Raw genomic sequence first — 18,592 nt, 5'->3', positions numbered from 1 at the left:
AAAATTAAAAAAAAAAATTAATAAATAAAAATTGGTTTTATAAAGGTTTTTTTAATTTAGGTCATAAAATTTATTGAAAAAAAGGGTTATCAGAAAAAGAAACTGGGTGTCCCCTCCCAAACCAATATGGTGCATTTGACCTAACCCATGCTTGCTCTAGTGGAAATCCTCAAAGGCTGTGGTTGTACTGGGCTCCTCCCAGTTTTGAATGTGACCTATGAAGGAGGGTGCTGCAAAAGTGCACACATAACCAGTTAACCTTCCCTGAATAAATAAAGATAAAAACATCCATTGTAAGTTCACTAATGGGTTGGATTCCCTTCTAATGCGACCAGCCAAACATGCCTTAGCATTGTGTTCCGTATGTGACTTAAGTCTTTCAGGGAATTAGTACAATCCAACTCTCTACATCATTGTGATTGATGTTACAGCGGTAAAACTGTATTGTTAGCTGTTTAAAAAAGCTGACTCTTGTACACCTCTTCATCAGTAGCCTGTAATTAATCATTAAGCCATATGCAGCCCAGCAGGCACACTCCAGTCAAAATGTAAACAACCCTAAAGCATACACTATTTGAATACTTGTCCCAGGGGAAGCATAGGGTTTAAATGAAGGGTGTCTACTTCCTGCAGATAAGTGACGGCCACACTGAGAAGTTCTAAGACGTAGAGGAAATTATTTTGACAAGAGAGCAGTACAAACAACTTGATAACCCTCAACTACATGTCTGCCTGCCCTCAGATTACCACTTCACCGCCAGCTCATGGGGCCGTAATGCCATGTGGTGTGTTTTCTTTTGTAATCTTTCCCAACAACCACTGGTATGCCCTCTGGTAGTCTGCTTTGTCTGGCAGAAGAGTGCCGTCGTTCAGGCTGCAGACAGGAGACAACTGGTATTGCTGTTTCCTCAGAAAGCAATGACATCATGTGTTTCATGGACAATCATTATACAGTTGGGGAATCTAAGTGGGTGTGGCCTAATTATGTGCGGAACAGATACTCGTCCATTTATGGTTATTCCCCTCATGATGGGGCAATATCCTATCTTTCTTAGGAATACTGAATTTTTGGCTTTGGTGCAATTTTACCTTGAAGGTTTACTTGATAGCTCCTCATGGAGTTTGTTCGAGCAGTATTTTCATATTATGACTTAACTTCTGCTGCTTGACGTCAGTTAGTAAGAATCATCATGAAATTAACATTAGCCGCAGGATAGGTGCAGATTTTGCAATCGATACAGGCCCACAGACGGGTAAAACAACCATATAATTAATGCATTTTGTATTCCTCATTCATTACTCCATCCACTCATGAAAGCGCACGACTGAATGATTCACATCAGAAGGGATTTAAAAGTGAGTATACCGAATGCTGACTGAAAAATAAATACTCTGTATAACCTTTACTACACCACTGTTTGCCATGGAATTGTAGATTCTCAAACTCCCATTTTTCTTCTATTTCCTTGTGAAGAATGAACTTTCATCTCAACCTTTAAAAAGGTCCAGTGTGCAGGATTTAGTGGCATCTAGTAGTCTAGTTGCAGACTGCAAATTCCTTGCTTCACCCTCCCCTTCCTAGGACGAAGGTGAAACTATGGTGGCCCTGAAATGTGTGAAAAACATGAATGGCCCTATCTAGAGACAGTGTTTGGTTGGACTGTTCTGGGCTACTGTAGAAACATGCCAGCCTCCATAGACAGTGACCTGTGGCATCTATGAATATTGTATTCGATATCTGCCAATAGATCCTCCTAAACGTTACATATTGGATCTTAAAGGCAACATGGAAGATGGGTCATTAAAGTGCTTAGAAAGATGGAAATTTTAATAATTTCATGACAACTGAGCAAAACGATCATGTGATAAGACTGAAATCTCCAGAACAGCTGTAGTTCTGTAAATCTTTTTTTTTTTTCAAGACACTTTTTCAGAGATGGACACTCTTTGTGATGTGTGAATCACTCAGTGATGTATGTGTCTTTTCAGAGTAGCAGAGTGCTAATAGCTGATATGCCCATTCTCTTAATGAAAGCGATGATAGCTTTTGGTTCAGTCAATAAAATATTCTACTCTTGTCGACATCTGATGCTCAGGGTCACGGGCAGCTGAAAAGGCTTCATATTTCTTTCACAGGAGAGTTGAGGCTGTGTTGCCATGGCAACTTGGTTAGTAGTTGGTAGTGGAGGACCCTAATCTAGACTTAAATAACTTGTTTTCCATTATTTCAGACAGACGTGTGTCAGAGAAAATAAATATTTCACCATTCAAACGCTACTGTGAATAAGAGAAGCCTCAGGAAGAAGTTGTGGCGTTGTCACTGGAGAACAAATTATTCTTTAATTGCAGGAAAACAAAAGCGAGCGCTGGCTTGTAATGGTACCCAGGGGCTGGATAATGAGACAAAAAACAATTGGTAGAGACACTGAAAGCATCATTTCAATGCACAGCTTAAACAAATGGTGCTCCTTAAGATTTCTATGGCGACACAGCCGATCCCTCAGACACCCCTGAAGCAGTCTTAGCAGAGAATCACTTTAAAATGAAAATAAGGCCAATCAGATTTATGCTCAGTGTGAAACTGTAGAAATTAAAATGCTGCAAAGCTTTTGTCCTCCATAAGACCTTTTTTATGGTTGGAGGAGCTCCAAATCCAGGGTGGAGAATTCTGCAACAACCAGAGCATGAGAAAAAAACACTGCTGCATGAAAATAAATGGTTTCACTTAAAATACCATTGTTAACAACAATATTTAGCTTATGTTTTATATTTTTCATCGTTTAACGTCATCTCTGGTTTGACCTTAGGAACGATGACACTGTCTAATTCATTTGTTCGGAAACAAAAATTAACCGCACTTTTTTTTTTTTTTCTAAAGTTCTTTAACGTCTTCTGCTCATAATCAGCGCAAGTTCATATGTGTCACATGACTACAAGACGAAAAATGAAAAAGCTGAGTTTTAAAAACCCATAGAAAACCCACGTCCTAAATTAAGTCTCTTAACAAATGATTTCTTTCCAGGATGAGAAAGAGATGTCATTATGTTTTTAACTTCTTTTCTGAGGGCGAGGAGCCTGACTCGCCCTCCTCTGATCCCACATGAGTCCGCTTCAAAGCGCTCTGTGCCAGGCCTTTTTCTCTCTGTGGCCTTGTGTCTTCAGGTGTGATGGCAGTCTCTTCCTCTGATTCTGAGGAGACAAGGAGGTTCTCACTCACGTAAGGTGCCACAGTCCGGTGCTGCCCGTTCACTCCAAGGCTACGTTGGCTTTGGAAGTTACTGTCTAAAGCCCCTGAGCTACTACAGGCCTCTCCACTATCAGAGCTGTCTAAAGCCGGCTCTGTAGTAGCCCTTTGTCCAGTCCTGCGTCCAACCAATGATTGCGGAGATGCAGCTGGATGTCTTTCTAGTTCAGTCCTGTCACTCCCTTCCTCATTCTCTTGGCTCTCGGGGGACATTACTGGGCTCAGACACACAAAGTCAGAAGGGCTCAGACATTTTTCCTCATCTCTGGCATCGCCAGTAAGGGGCTTGATTTGGGGAGATTTTTGTTCCTCTCCTGATGTGGAGGAAGACAGGTCCTCGATTGATATTGATGGGTAACTGCAGGAGTCGATGGCTGAAAACAGAGCCTGTACAGACTCGGGTCGATCCTCAGCTCTGGAGACTACATGCATGCGTCGTCGCCTCATGACGTTGCGCCGCCTCACTGCACTACGCCGCTCCTCGTCATCACTGCTGGAGCTGGAAGTGGATGTTGAGGAGCTGGAGGCTTCGGCGGGAAGTGAAGGAGAGGAGGTGGGGCTGGACAGCGTGGAGTTGTCCCTGGGGCTTGGGGAACGAGGCCGGGGCATGGGGTCCAGCCAAAACTCACTCGAGTCAGAGTCCTCATTCACAAGGAAGCCTGACTGATGCCGCTGATGCCTGCCCCGTCTCCTAGGCTGCCCCTCCACCTCCGCTGCGGCTTGCTCTTCCCCTCCTGAAGCATCCGGTCCAGCCAGAGAGGAGGACGACGAGTTGTCAGAATCACTTTGGTGACCAGCAGTCGATACAGCAACGGGAGCCACTGGTGTGGCCCGCGTGGTGCGGCGTCCTCGGGCATGGAGCTGCATGATAGCCTCCTCGCTAAGGTCACTGTCTGAGTCGGAACTCCAGCCTTCGATCTCTCGACGCACCAAAGAGTCGAAGAAAGCCATCATGCGTGGATCCTCCTGGATGGACTGGCTGACGTAGTCGTGGGAAAGACCACTTCCGCTGTTGAGCACCAGGCTGATGTACTCTTCATGGGTGTAGAGGCTGCGTGACTTGTCCTCCACACGGCCCTCCAGGTCACCTAAACTTTCGGGCTGCTGGTAGGGACTCCAGACCTGAGACAGACGGAGAAAGAGAGGGGAGGTAATGGTGGAAGGAGAAGTGGGGGAAGGAATCAAGTTGCAAGAAAAGGATGAAAAAGGGAGATGATTGAGAAAGAAAGGATTTAAAGTTAGACAGATTGGATAGCAGGATGAAAAATGGATGTAGAAAAAGTGAGGAGCAAAAAGGGAGAGCGGAGAGGTCAGTTTGAAAGATTCCTCATTATTCATAGCCTCCTATTACAGAACACCTGGACCTGTATCACCTTTCGCTCTGTACAGCAAAATGTACAAAACAGAGAGCTTGTGTTACTGTACTGACAAAAAAAGAATCTGAATCTTTCTTACCCTTGTGCAACGGCCTTTGTGAATTGTTACTCATTCTACTAAATGGATTTTTAGACTGTTTGAAAGGGCTTAACCCAATTAAAATAATCTGAGTAAGAAACCACATTTTCTTGTTACCTTAACTTGATAAAAATTCTCAGTCAGAGGAGGAAGTTTCGACATGCAGTCACAAAACCAAATGTCATTCAGGCACTATTCAAATTATTATTTTGTTTTAAAGTCAAAGCTCTCTAATAAAAACTTAATAAAAGCTTAGAATATGTATAAGTGATAACTTAGTTTAATACGATTCTATCGCGGAATTAATTGTAATATCAATTGTGGTATCCAGGTGCAAAGATAAGGAAATATGCACTGTTTTGCACAGTGTATACCCTACTACAGTAATACAAAAGGATTTTATCATTTAATAAAGAAAATTAAGATAAATATTACATAGATTTTTGTCTGAGAAATAAAGGAATCTCTTTTAGTGATAATTTATCTTCAATCTCATTTTGCGAAAAAAAACTAATGATAAAATCGTATTTTGATGTGTCAAATTGTGAGTTGGGTGTATCGTTACATCACTAATGCTATCCAAAGCCGTGGTAGAGATAACTGTAACCATGGTTTTAGGTTTTCCTTATTACACAAGTAAAACAGAAGACCAGATGAAGCAGTGGACGGCTCACTGATATGAGTAAAGGATAACAAAACAGCATGTGCTCTGTTTCTATGAGCACACGCAAAATAACTGACTGATGATGCTTAACAGACTCAGTCAAAAATCAGCAAGACATTGAGCCAACTTCAAATGCTGGCTGGTTTATTCATGAGGTCAGCTCCAGGACAATACAGTGACTCAGACAGCTTGCACTGACTAAGACTGATAATACAGAAACGCAGCTGCTGCGTGCTATGACTGTTAGTCCAACAGCGCAAAATCTTAATGTTGTGAGAAGATTTTTTTTTTCTTCTTGTCAAACAAGTCAACAGTTTAGAACAAACAGCTCGCCACGTGAATTCTATCAGGGGTCAATTTTTATTTTTTTAAACCACAAAATAAAACTGATGTTTCAGCCCAATCCAGCTTGAGCTACAGCAGACGCTTATCAATAATTTTACTGATATGCTTATGAAGCCTTTGCTATTTTATCCAGGCTGCCTTCAATTGCTTATACTTTTGAAAGCCTGGCAGTGTAGTGCAGTCATAGTCTGGGTCTGGTTTCAGAAATACTGTATGTGTGGAACCATTCATATCTTCCCATGACCCAGTTTTTTAATGCTGCCCTATGTCATTTGTTACAGACGACAGTCAATGATAGGGGGAAATCCATCTTTTTTCACTCCCCACTCCACAAAGGGAAGTCGGAGTTCAGTCAGTTACTGCGTGGTGTCATTGGAGATCAATGTCTCACTTAAAGGCACGTCTACTGTCTGAACATCTGAGGGCAGACTCAAATTTAGTCCGTCCACTTACAGAACAATTTCTCCAAACACAGCCTGATGCTGCAGCAGATAGAACATTTACCTCTTTGTCACTCAGGCCTCAATCTAGCCTCTAAAAAAAGACTTTCTTTTGTAAAAAAAAAACTAAATACAGCAATAATATTACTTTACTAACCTTGATGACCTTTTCTACGCCGGAAGAGCAGATCATGTAGGTGTGAGGGTTGAAGCGAACCTGGTTCACAATGGAGCGGTGACCCTTCAGGACCATGAAAGCCCCGTTTACCACACGACCAGGGCCTCCTTGAAAGAACATGAGTGCAGGTTTGTTTAATGTGATAATAGCAGACCAATACATAAGCTCAGAGTCACAGAAATACAAGTCAGCCATGATTACCTGCTTCTGAATATTCCAAGACAGAAAATACAGACTGTGAAATATGGCAGTCGTAACAGCAGTAATGTAATCCTCATAATATGCCATTAGTCTGACACCAAATAGGTCCAGTGCACATATTTTTAGTGTGAGTAACTCCAGGGAAAATAAAAATCCATAAATGTGTCAGGTGGTGCTACAGAGCTACAAACGACCACATTCTTGGATTGTTGCATTTTTGAGATTTTCTTCCCAGAGTAATTAGAGTTGAGGCGTGTTCACAGACTTTTGCAGCGTTTACGTTTGTTTTTTAGTTAGTCTGGATGAAAAAGTTGGTGCAGTTTGATACAAGTAAGACCTTTACCTGAACTGAGACTATAAAATGGAAGATTATATAATGAGATCTGATAGTTCTCATGCCAGGAAAGTATACTATGACCAAATGAACTGAGGGCAAACCACAGTCTGGGCTGATGCTCATTGGCAAAGAGCGCAGAAACGTCCATCATTTTCTCTGGGGTTGAAACTTACAGCGACTAGAATCAGGTTTGTTTTGTCTACTCTGACGCCACTGAAATCTTTAACCTTGCACGATGACAATTCATCAAAACATTCTCCCTAAAACTATTTGTAAGTTGTGGTACATCTGTTTACATGCCCTGATTTCCCAATGAACAGTATGAACTTAAACTAAAAACCCAAAAGAAAACAAAAGTATTTAGCAGAGTAGACAGAAGATAATTAACAACCTCTCCATGGGAACCAAATGATTAAATTATTCTCCTCCTTTTGTCATGTGGTAACGCAAAAATCAAGTTAAATCATGGCCTACGCATCAGCATAGATCCAATAACTCACCTGCTTCTGGGTCCTTTGGGATTTTCCACATGTACAGGTTGAAGTCATCTGATCCAGACAAGATGTACTGAGGGGGGAAAACAGAGGGATATTTAGAGATTTAAGTCTGCTCCATTTTGTATGACAAAACTTTCCATTTGACCTTAAGGGACAGGAAAACCCTGCACAGACAAACCATGGGGGGTCAATATATGGCACAAAACCACCAGATCTTATCGCAGGGCGTCGTCTCATAATGTGGATCAAACACGCTCTTGGCATGACATGACAGCCTGACCCTAACACAGCTCCTGCTCCTCGTCTGACTTTGTAAACAGATGGTTCCACTTAAACCTGTCGCTTAAGGTAAGTTTTGACAGAGCCGGAGTGGGGGGTGCACTTCTTATACATACAATATGTCTTAAAGCAACATGTAGAGAAAGAAGGGCTTTGCACTGACTGTAAAGGGTTGTTATTTCCTACATTAACAATTAACAACAACAACAACAACAACAGTTCAATCTGATGATATACAATTCATTAAACCCTTCCCCGACCAGTGATTGTCCAATCATAGCTTAGCAACCGTAACTAGGCACAGAAAGCCTGTTGAGTTTTGGGTTTCTTCACATGCCAATGTGTTGTGCCCAATGCACAACTAGCACATCCACCGTGTTATATTTCCCCAATGTGTGGAGACTTGTCCTGAAGTTTAGATTAATGTCAACAGATCTGTCCTGTTCCTCATTGGACTTTATTCAACATCTTAAAAACATTTTCACAGAACAATAGTACTGTTTGTAAATGTTGGCAACTGTAGGTTAAGAATGTGCTCATAATAGGTATTAACTGTAACTTAGTCATAATGTTGTGATTAATCAGCTGTCTAAAGTAATGTAAAAGTATATAGTGGGCAGTGAATGTATGATGAGGTATGTGATAGGCTTCCACTGTAGCTGTGATTAGACTATGGACATGGACAGGCGGACTGGGGGCAAAAAAAGTAGTGCAGAAAGTTGTGATGCATTTATGGTGAAACAAACCCTGGTTAAAAATACATTTCTTTGTGAATTAAATAAAACACACAAGGAACCATTGACTGTTTAACCATGTGGGTTCCGCAAAGGCCAACAAATTTTCTAGCATGTAAGGCAGCCTATATAGCACAACACTGCATTTTCTACATTTTAAGGGTGCCCTGGAGGGCACTTTATCTTGCTGGCTATAACCAGAGCAATGGGCGTGCCCATTAGAGCTGTGGTCGCAGCCAGTGCCTATGGCTACCGCCGGAGCTTGGCTGTCCTCCCTAATTTACTAGCATTTGATGTGGAGGTTGGTTATAAACATACAAATATTTAGGTGCACAATGTGAACAGAATGTTTTCCTTCTTGACAATACTTTCCTTCATACTTTCCTCCTCTATTCTCTTCTTCTTTCTTTTAGCACATTTCTGTTTAACTGGAATGTCTTTCAAGCCTTATTTTACCATCTGGAGGCTCATTTTTTGCTAAATTATTTGCATTTGTTTTTAGGCATTGTCTTGTGCTGCCGGAGTTCTGACATTCTGTCAAGTTGTGAATTATTTTTGTGCCGTTATATCTGCCAAGGATTTAAACAAATGTCTTCAATTTCCTTCTGCAAATATTCAGCTGGTCTCTGGGGGTATATTTCTCTTTTAACTTTAAGCATTTAGACTTACTGAAGAATGTTTCCAGAAAGTGAAGACTTGCAATCATGTAGGCTGGTCTATACATTTTCACTGTTCTGGTCACATAGCGTAGTCTATGTCTTCATCAAAAAGAAACCTACATAAAATGCTCTGCGGTGATGAAAAAGCATTATTCCTTAAACACTTAGACTGTTACTCATGACCCTGTAGCTCCAGGGGACATGAACACACTCTGAACTGAACACCTGTGTGCTCCACCTCAGGTTCCCAGAGGACACGTCAAGTAGGAATGTCACACCCATAACTCCCTCCCTCTTTCTTTTCCATCAGTTTTGTGTGGTAAGTAACCACTCTGCATCTCTGCTTTCACACCACTATGAGAAAATCCTCTGTGGTTCTGGTCTATATGAGGACGTTTCTGAGAATTAGAGTGCTGTGAGAACAATGGCGGAAATCATCTGGTCAAACCTCTATCACGTCCTTCACATGTCACATCACATGTTGTAGTTTCTTTTGCTACCTCTTCTCTTTTCCTCTAAACTGTGCAGTCTTATTATAATTGACATCCAGTATCTATAAATATTTGGCACAAAGCCGTTCTCCATTTTTGTCCTGAAACCTAAGGTGTGACTCCCAGTGGCTCTCACAACCCTCCACAATAAAACTGTAGGTAGCATCTCTCTCCAATAAGCGCACACACAGTAGGAGTGGGTGATATGAATAAAACATTGCCTACAGTAGTCCAATAAAAGCAGAAAGGAATAACTACCATGATATAGACCCTAAAAAAACTGTGGTTGATACATTTATGTTGTATAATAATAATAATTTATATCATGTGATAGTATGTACTGTATGGTCATATTGATAAACTTAACAAGGCAGTTGAGTTTGTTTTTCTGGCCCCTTGTGGTCAAATTGTCTTATTGCAGCTTTAAGGGTATAACACTTAAAATGTCATTATTAAATCCAATAATCAACAGCAGGAAATTATATTAAATAGTTACCTAACACAAGGCTGAAAATCAGGTTGCTGTGATGTTTGATTAAGAGTTTCTAGTCTGTTGTACCACTGACGGGGTGTGGTTGGATGTGGTCAGATATGTGCTGCTATTACATCTGTAATCACACGTACAGTTACTATACTGATACACCCCCCGAGTACACTTCTACATCACTGCAACAAGAGGTAAACCACAGGCAGTCAGCAAAAACAAGATTTTCAAAAAGGTGTTACATTGCGCTTTGAGCACAGTCAAACTTTCATTATTGTATACCCTCAGTACACACATTAATATGTTAGACTTTATTATTATCAAATCCAACCCAGGACTTAACAGGTGCAAACTTTTAATTATTTTCCATTGTGATACACAAAAATGTCTTGTGCATGCATATGAATATACTTCTTTTTTTTTTTTTTTTTTAAATAAGATTTATATATATGTAAATAGTTATTCCAATACTGATACCAGTATTTGGAAATTCCTTCAATAATAAGATAAAATACGGTTTCGGTTAGCAGCGAGTACATGTGTGTACACCAATCAGACACCACATAATTTATTAACCCCAAAAAGGGGTCCTATTTGCCATTTTTTCTTCCAGGGTAGCAAAGTCATGACCCACACTACTCTGACTCCAACTGTGACAAAGGCTTTAACCTGAGCCAGGCCATACAACGATATCAATCATACAGGCTCAGTAATATACGCTTGTTAAAAAAAATTACTGGACTGGCCGATGTGCAAAGTTCAGGTATATGAATTGGTATCGGGAAGGATGAAATGGTATCTGATCATCTCTGTATGTAAACCTTATAAAATGTGATTACTACATATAGGAGCCACTGACCCAATATGGTCTTACTCCTCAAAAACCTTTTTCAAAAGCAATTCAGATCCAGTTTCTCTGTCCAACTTGGCAGCAGGTGGGCCGATTCACACCAGCAACCTTCTTGTACAGTCCTGACCTGACTCTGTAACCTTTAAACTACCTCCTTCACTCATGTAGAGATGGATCATTTTTAAGCCTTCATGAGCTCTGCTGACACCCGAGGATAATGTTAACATAATAAACATGACTGCAGGGTGATGTCATGTCTGAGGAGGACCAACGGGAGGACCATTGGCTGAGTACAGCGGCTTCTGGTGTTCCTCCAAAACTTAAAAGTCCCAATTTCACAGACGGAACTAATATATTCTTCTATTTTTATTCTTTCTATTGATCCCACATGTTCCTAACATTCTCCTTACATTTCATTTTAAGTAACCACACAGTCATATGAAACAATCTCCCCACTGTTTGACATCACTTCTATTTTCTGGTTATTCTTGTTGCATCGGGAGCTAAATCGCAGTATAATATGTGCTAGACGTTTCTTTAAGGCTGCATATGTACATGAAACTGAATATTATTAGACATTCTGTATAATATTTCATACATAGACTGTATTTATCTGTATGTAAGGGGAAGGTGTGCTTGCCTTGTTTTTCTTTTTGCTGTTCTGATGTGATTTAGTACAACCCTATAATTTATAAGTGTGTCACTACTTTATTAACCAAGTTTCTGTCATATTAACTTGTAGTATTATGATAGAAGCAGTAGTTTTAGTTCAGGATGACCAACCTGATCTTTGTCCCCAGCAAAGCAGCAGCTCTTCATGGTGCAGGAGTTGAAGTAGCCCTGGTTGTCAAACTGGAAGCTAGGCAGGCGGGAGTGCAGCTCGTAGAGGACGGGGGGCAGTCGGCGACGCAGTGCCAGCAGCTGGGTACCGGTGCTGTTGAAACGAACACTCATGGCGCTCTGCAGGGACATGCTGCCTCCATACCGCAGCAATGAGCTGAGAGAAGAGAAGGAAAGAACATAGTAGAGCTAGGTAAAATCACAAAGTGAGATGAATGTAATACCTCTAACTTCAAGAGCCCGAAGTGACTAAAAATAATTGTTGAGTTTGTTAATATATTGATATAATAAGGATATAAAAAGGAGTGAGAATTTAATTATTATGATGAGTCTGCTTTTTATTCATGGGAATGATTGATTTCATCTTTGGATACTTGCGTTTCTACTGAATTGACTGAATCACATGGCATAGGAGAACAGAGAATGATGATGTGACATTTCCAAATGTTCTTAAAGGAAGCAGTGGGATGTTTATCTTGTGAACTGAAACTGAAAACGTGAATATTATAGGGGATGTTGATAACCTGTCAACACCAGATGATGTTGCAATTTTTTATTATTTACAACAGCAAAAAGAGAATTGCTGAATATTTAAGTCAAAGCCTGACTAGTTTTCTAGCAAAACAAAATAATAAATGTGATCACAAAAAACACTATTTAATGCAAAAGGCATAACATCATCAAAAGATAAACTGTAATATGTCAGCAGCTTATCAGAAGATTAAAGAGACTTGTCAATGTTGAATTATAATAAACAAAATAACAGGTATTTCATTAAATAAACTTCAACTGGAAGCTGTTTTTAAGCTTAACAGTAAATTGAGGAAATCTCTAAGAAGTGAGTGTAAACATACCCACACTGCAGAGAGGCAGAGCCAACATTGGAGGACGTTAATGACTCAGTGCTTACTTTTATTGGAAGTGCCGTCATTTGTGTATTAATATCTGAAACCTAAACCTGAGTATGTGTAAACACACGCTCAGCAGCACAATTCAGTGTTTTCACAGAGTAATTTTAGTGGGATAAACATTTGGTTTTTGCAGCAAGGGGCTCTGTAGTTAGGAGACTGACAGTGGGGATTAGTTGAACAGTAAGACAACAGCGCCACCTAGTTGACAAACATGCATCACAAGAGCAGAGGACAATGTTTTACTTTAAACCCATTCTGTTGATACAAACAACTCCTACACTATTACAAAATGACCACAATTAATAATGACATGTTTGAAATGAACAATAAAACATACAGTATAATGGATAAAATAAAATATATAACTAGCAATGTAAATTTTTTGCCTCTTTCCAAACTTTTACAGTGAGGATATTTTCAGCGGAATAAATTGACTTCAGCTCACAATTATTTTAGCCTATTTTACTACTTTAAATGCTTTTAGTGTTTTAGTAACTCAAATTATTTTTGTTATTTGTTTTTATTACCTCTACTATGGTTTATTTGCGTGCTAATTTCCCCCAGAGAAACAATAAAGTTTTACCCTATTTTGAAAAGTGGGTCATGAAAAAACGTCTAACCTGCGTGGCTTGCGGATGTCCCATAATCCAACTCCCTCCTTGGAGTTGGCTGTGGCGATCAGCCTGGGCTCCACAGGGTTAAACATCACACTGTGGAAGGCTGAGGGGTAGCTGGCCAGGCAGAACGGCTCTACAGGAAGAGATGAGATTTTAATGAATTACAGTTACATCATTATTAACACTTCTGCGGCTGTTTTTGAGTCACTCAAGCAGCGTTGCTCTAGTGACATGAGTATTTCAGCTGAGTTTTCATCTAGCACCACCATGAGGTCCACATTTGTTGTTTCGAGAGAAATATCTTGACAACTACTAAAGAAAATGACATCAAATTTGATACAGACATCCATGATCCCCCACAGGACGAACTGTATTGTTGGTGATCATCTCTCATGACTAAAGTAATGCAAATAAGTCCCATCAGCCTCAGCAGTACTTTGTTTTTGGTGCTGATTAGCAAATATTAGCATGCAAACACACTTAACTAAAATGGCAAACATGGTCAACATGACACCTGCTTAACATTAGCATGTGTAATTGTGAGCATGTTAGCACGTTGAAACTAGCATTTAGCTCAAAGCACCGATGTGCCAAAGTACAGTCTAACAGAGCTGCTAACAAGAGTCTTATTCTACTATTTTATACTTATTCTGGTCAGATTAATCCTCTCCTCTGTAATACCAGGAGAGGGCAGTCAACTCAGCAGTCCGGCCCCAAACACTGACATCACTGTTGTTGCACATTGTCAATAAACAATTTAATCAAAATGTTTCCCAGCCCAGCAGATGTCACTTACTTATGTTGATGCATTATACTACAATGTAATTAATAATACAACACCACTTGTATTTAGAGAGAAGGCTCGACTAACAAAGGAATGCATTTGTGTGCTAACTTTCATACTTTCAAACTGGGGCTTCAGCGCTTTAACAGACCGACATTAAAAGCCTGCTGGCAGACATGGAATAGATTACTGGTAAATGTATTATTAGGCCAACTTGGTCACAAGGAAGGCTTCTAAAATAGAAGGATGTGTACGTCATGCAAGATGATCCACTGCATTTTTAAAGTTATCAACAAGTCTCACTATGTCCCATCATGAAGTACTAAACAAAATTTTGAGTTCAACAGAGACACTTAAAATACACTGTGAGACTGCGTATGAACAGCTTCTTAATTACAACCACAAAGAGACAACATAAAAGAGGACATGCTTTAGAGACAAGCCTTGTTTGTGTATCATTAAGACGATTTTAGAGCTTCATTTTAATGTAAGAAAGCTACCTTCAGACGCTGATTCAGTGTTTTTTACCAGACTGAGCATAAATCTTAAACTTATTTATTGATCTTCCAGCACAAGATATTTGGGAGGCTCGGACCACATGCATTCTATTTTTTCTTCTTAATCCATTGTTAGCCTCACACAAGAGCAGTATATATTTTCAGATTATGAGATATCCTATCCTAGATGTGGGTGAGTTATCTAATTTATTCATCATTTGGAAAGTTCTTTAATTTTACATCCCTTACAACCCTTTAAAAGCAGAAACGTTAAAGTCCCCCTGTGAGTAAACAATAAAACACCAAAATGAGGTGGAAGTAGAATTAAAATGGTGAAATAAGAAATGACCTACAGAAATAGAAATAGACCCTCCACAGTTACACTGTCACTCTGTGGGGAACACTGTTAAGTTCTAAGCTGCTCCCAGTAACCAATAAAAGGCTGCTATGGGTTCAGTGTTATCATGTTGAACATGTTGCCTGCTGGTAAATAAACAGTTGTCAATTTATAATTAATGCATTTTAATACTAAATATACAATGTTGTTAAGAATAGTAAATAATAAATAAGGCTACAGTATAAATATAAGGCTTTTATTGATCGGTATCAGGCGACACTGCTTCTAGTGATCAGTAATCAGCCTCAAAAACCCTGATCGGAGCACCCTTACTGTGCACAATGATGTTGTTCAGAGTTTGACACCAGAAAGATGTTTTTTACATCCATCGGCTGAAAAAACTGAAATGAACAAAACTGGCATTTTCATAAATTCTGGACTTTTTAATAAGGCAGAAACAGTAGAGGCCTTTTTAAGGATTTTAATGTGGAAATTATGCTTTTATTGTGGAAAAAACATACCAGACACATGTTATTGTTCCAAGCAGACTACTTAGATTCCGTAATACATGTCTGGAGGGGATCTTTAAACTTGGCATCACTGAGCATTATAATAAAGTTATTATTACCGCCAACCAATGCACTTTCACAGAACACTCATGCCTCCTCCACTTACCTGCATTTGGCGGCTCGCGGGTGTCCCAGATAAGAACGCGTCCGTCGTCAGATGAGCTGGCAAACACATTGTCATTGACCGGACTGACAGACAAGCTGTACACGGCATCAATATGCAGGAACACGTTCAGAGTTTCTCTTCTGTAGAAACAACAATCACACAAAAGTTAATTGTTTTTTTAGTTTAAACGCAAGTACATTCGCCAGCAGTTCAATCACAAGAAAGCTTTTTATAACGGCTGCGAGAACATCAAACTCTTTCTACAGTAAGGTGTATTATATGTGATGTTTCACCCACCTCTCCACATCGTGAAGAATCACCTGTTCATCATTTCCTGAAACAGCAAACAAACACTTTGATTCACAATTTGAAGGAATTGAAGTTCAAAGATATAAATGCGTTTATCTTCAACCTTAGAGTTAAGATGCAAAACCAGCCAGGCCTTCAGGGGTTGTTTAAAATGGTGTGTGGTTAGTTAATTATCTATCAACTAACAACTAAATATTTATACAGCATCATCAATATTTTATCCTCTTGACTAATTTGCATGCCAGCTTGACAGTGGTCAGTAAGCAGCATTCACCACATGCCTCCAGAACAACATAAATCAGCAACTCCAGCATCTTCCCATCCATAATTTGTACCAAACACCACAAATGTGGAATGAAGTAACTACAACATCTCTCCAACCACTTAACACACAGAAAACAATCAATTAAACATTTGTCTAATAGATTATTTTGCTTTCTGATTATATAAAAATAAAGCTACTTTCTGTCTTATTTTCATGCATATATGTATATTTTGTATATTTATTTCATTGCTCGACACCTGCAGTGTCTGTAATGTCAGTTTTGTTATGTTTGTTCACTGCTGCATCCTCTAGTGCATCAAAGTTTTCCCATTTAATCAGATCTATCTTATACCTACACGCCTCAGAGTGACAAGCCACAAAAAGGCCACACAGATGTAGTTTTTCTTACCACCAGAGAAGACTTTCTTGTTGGTACTGTCAAAGGCCAGGCAGAAGATGTTGGACAGGTGCTCGCCCTTCAGTTTCACAGGCTTGGACCGAGCGTGGATGGCTTTCTCCATGTGCCACAGGAGCACCCGGCGGTCATCTCCTCCTGAAGACAGGGCAAAGACGGATTAACACCACCAACTAACAAAAATGCACAGAATAGTCTAAAGCAGCGGTTTCCAAACTTTCTGACTTGAGACACTTTAAAGTGAAGAAATTGTCTACTTGAAACCCTGATTCATAGGTTGCATACGTCTGCAGCACGAGTCACAACAGTTCACCAAAACAGCTTCTCACATCCATTAATTTTAATGCATTTTTAGAGGCCTGAAGCTCTTCTGTAATTCACAACACAAGGGAAAGATTTAGAGCTAATGGTTAGCTGGTTAATCACTTAGTGGATCAAAAGACAGTTTTTCCAGCAGCTATTTTGATGTCGTTGTTCCTGCTTTTCCAATGTGATGATTTGCTTTGCGGTTTCTCCATCAGTGTAAAGGGAATATCCATGAGTTAAAGATTACTGGTTAGAGAAAACAATACATTAGAAGACGTCACCGTAGACCGTGATGGATGGATTTACATAATTCATGAACATTTCACTCAATACATGATAACGGATTAATCAGCTACCATTTAATCTACGTTAGTCAGTTGCAGCCTTACACAATATAGTCTGTAAATAAGGTATTTTGCAGGTGGCATTCAATACACCTATACAAGAGCAAAATTAAAACACCACTGTGTGATGCATATGGTGCAAAATCTAGATCAGGAGGTCATTTTAATAGTCTACCAGTTAATAACTGTACTCAAATGGACAGGGACAGTGGAGTGGACAGTTACTGAGGAGCATCTGGATAGTTTTAACCTCCCTGGTCAGGTGAAGTCATGCTCATATTGTGGACTTTAAGTGAAATGCAGGTTTACTGTGCAAAGTAAACATCGTTCAGCAGACCAAAAAATGGCAAAGCCTCAGGCTGTAACACAAGGCCAGGTGATGGTTTTTAATCCTCTCTGGACACAAACACCTTTGTGTTTTCAGGAGGTAGCCATTAAACCCAACAGAGATTTTTAAAACAACGTGCACAGAAGCCACAGGGATGATCTTATGGACTGACATATGGGACCGGTGCGAGGCTGCTCTCCTCTGAGCTGCTTGCTGTTCGGCTTGACGTTAGCTCGCTCCTGCTAGCTCGATAGGCTAGCAGGAGCGAGCTAGGCTAACTCAGCTAGCCTCCGGGAGGGTTTCAGCTGACTGCCTGGCTAGTTAGCGCTAGCATGCTAACACATTAAAACAGTCTCAGCCAAAAAAAAGAGGAGGAGGAGGAGGGGGCATTTGTCAACTTACCAGACACGAGCCATTCTCCGCCGTTGTTGGAGAACTCAATGGCGTTGACACAGCCGAAGTGTCCGAGCATGTCCTTCTTGTAGAGGCTGGTGCAGCCTGCCAGCCTGCGTCTCTGAAATTCCTCCTTCATGAGCGGCTGCCCGGTCAGCTTTCTGCGGGACAGAAAGCCCACTGAGGAGCGCATACCGCAGCCCTTCAGCTCCTTCATTTTGTACCATGCGATATATATAAAAGAACAAATAAAACAAACACGGCCCCCGCTTTGCCCCTTTTTTTTTTTTTGTTTTTCACCGCTGCAGCCTCGACATCTGTTCGTGTTTCCTCGGTTGAAGAAGTGGCACCACGGGTGTTGCTGCTCTGCTTGGGTCTACATTATGGTGGATACCCCGTTTGCCTTGCCTGCTGATGTCGACGTTGTTTTGTACCTCCTCTGTCTTCTCGGTAGTCCCAGCAGCAGCTTCCTGCTCCGGTGGAGGATCTCTCTCTCTCCCCCTGTCTGTCACTCAGCATCAACCAGCCCTGGACTCTCCACTCACTCCTCTTCACTCACAGCCACAAAAGCTCCCATTTAATGATGATCTTGTGCCAAGGAGTTTCTACCAGGAGTAGTAAATCATTTCTATTTATAGGTTGGTGTAAAAACTGGAAGTGGTGAAAAGTGAGGACATTTACTCAAGTAGTGTATTTAGCAGTTTTGAGGTATT

At 40.4% G+C, this 18,592-nt stretch overlaps 1 protein-coding gene across 1 annotated transcript; it reads right to left on the bottom strand.

Moving 5' to 3' along the window:
• Window positions 1-2,306: 2,306 nt before the first annotated feature.
• dcaf5 (ddb1 and cul4 associated factor 5) lies at window positions 2,307-18,455 on the bottom strand. The gene is made up of 9 exons (XM_051396036.1): window positions 17,889-18,455; window positions 16,503-16,646; window positions 15,817-15,853; window positions 15,520-15,659; window positions 13,230-13,359; window positions 11,642-11,855; window positions 7,365-7,431; window positions 6,306-6,433; window positions 2,307-4,366 (listed from the first exon to the last, which is right to left on the bottom strand). Exons 1-9 carry the CDS (start codon window positions 18,094-18,096, stop codon window positions 3,041-3,043), a joined length of 2,394 nt encoding a protein of 797 aa, XP_051251996.1. The 5' UTR covers window positions 18,097-18,455; the 3' UTR covers window positions 2,307-3,040.
• Between the last annotated feature and the right edge of the window lie 137 nt (window positions 18,456-18,592).

This window comes from Dicentrarchus labrax, unplaced genomic scaffold (assembly GCF_905237075.1).
Source record: "Dicentrarchus labrax unplaced genomic scaffold, dlabrax2021, whole genome shotgun sequence".
NCBI lineage: Eukaryota > Metazoa > Chordata > Actinopteri > Moronidae > Dicentrarchus > Dicentrarchus labrax.
Note: the sequence above shows the minus strand (reverse complement) of the source record. Positions and strands in the feature narration are given on the sequence as shown.

Excerpts from the sequence above, each read along its gene's own strand:
- dcaf5 (XM_051396036.1), bottom strand. The coding sequence starts at position 18,096 with ATGAAGGAGCTGAAGGGCTGCGGTATGCGCTCCTCAGTGGGCTTTCTG. Across the intron at positions 16,647-17,888 it reads CGGAGAATGGCTCGTGTCTG|GAGGAGATGACCGCCGGGTG; the intron begins GTAAGTTGACAA and ends CCCTGTCTTCAG. Across the intron at positions 4,367-6,305 it reads GCGTAGAAAAGGTCATCAAG|GTCTGGAGTCCCTACCAGCA; the intron begins GTTAGTAAAGTA and ends CGTCTGTCTCAG.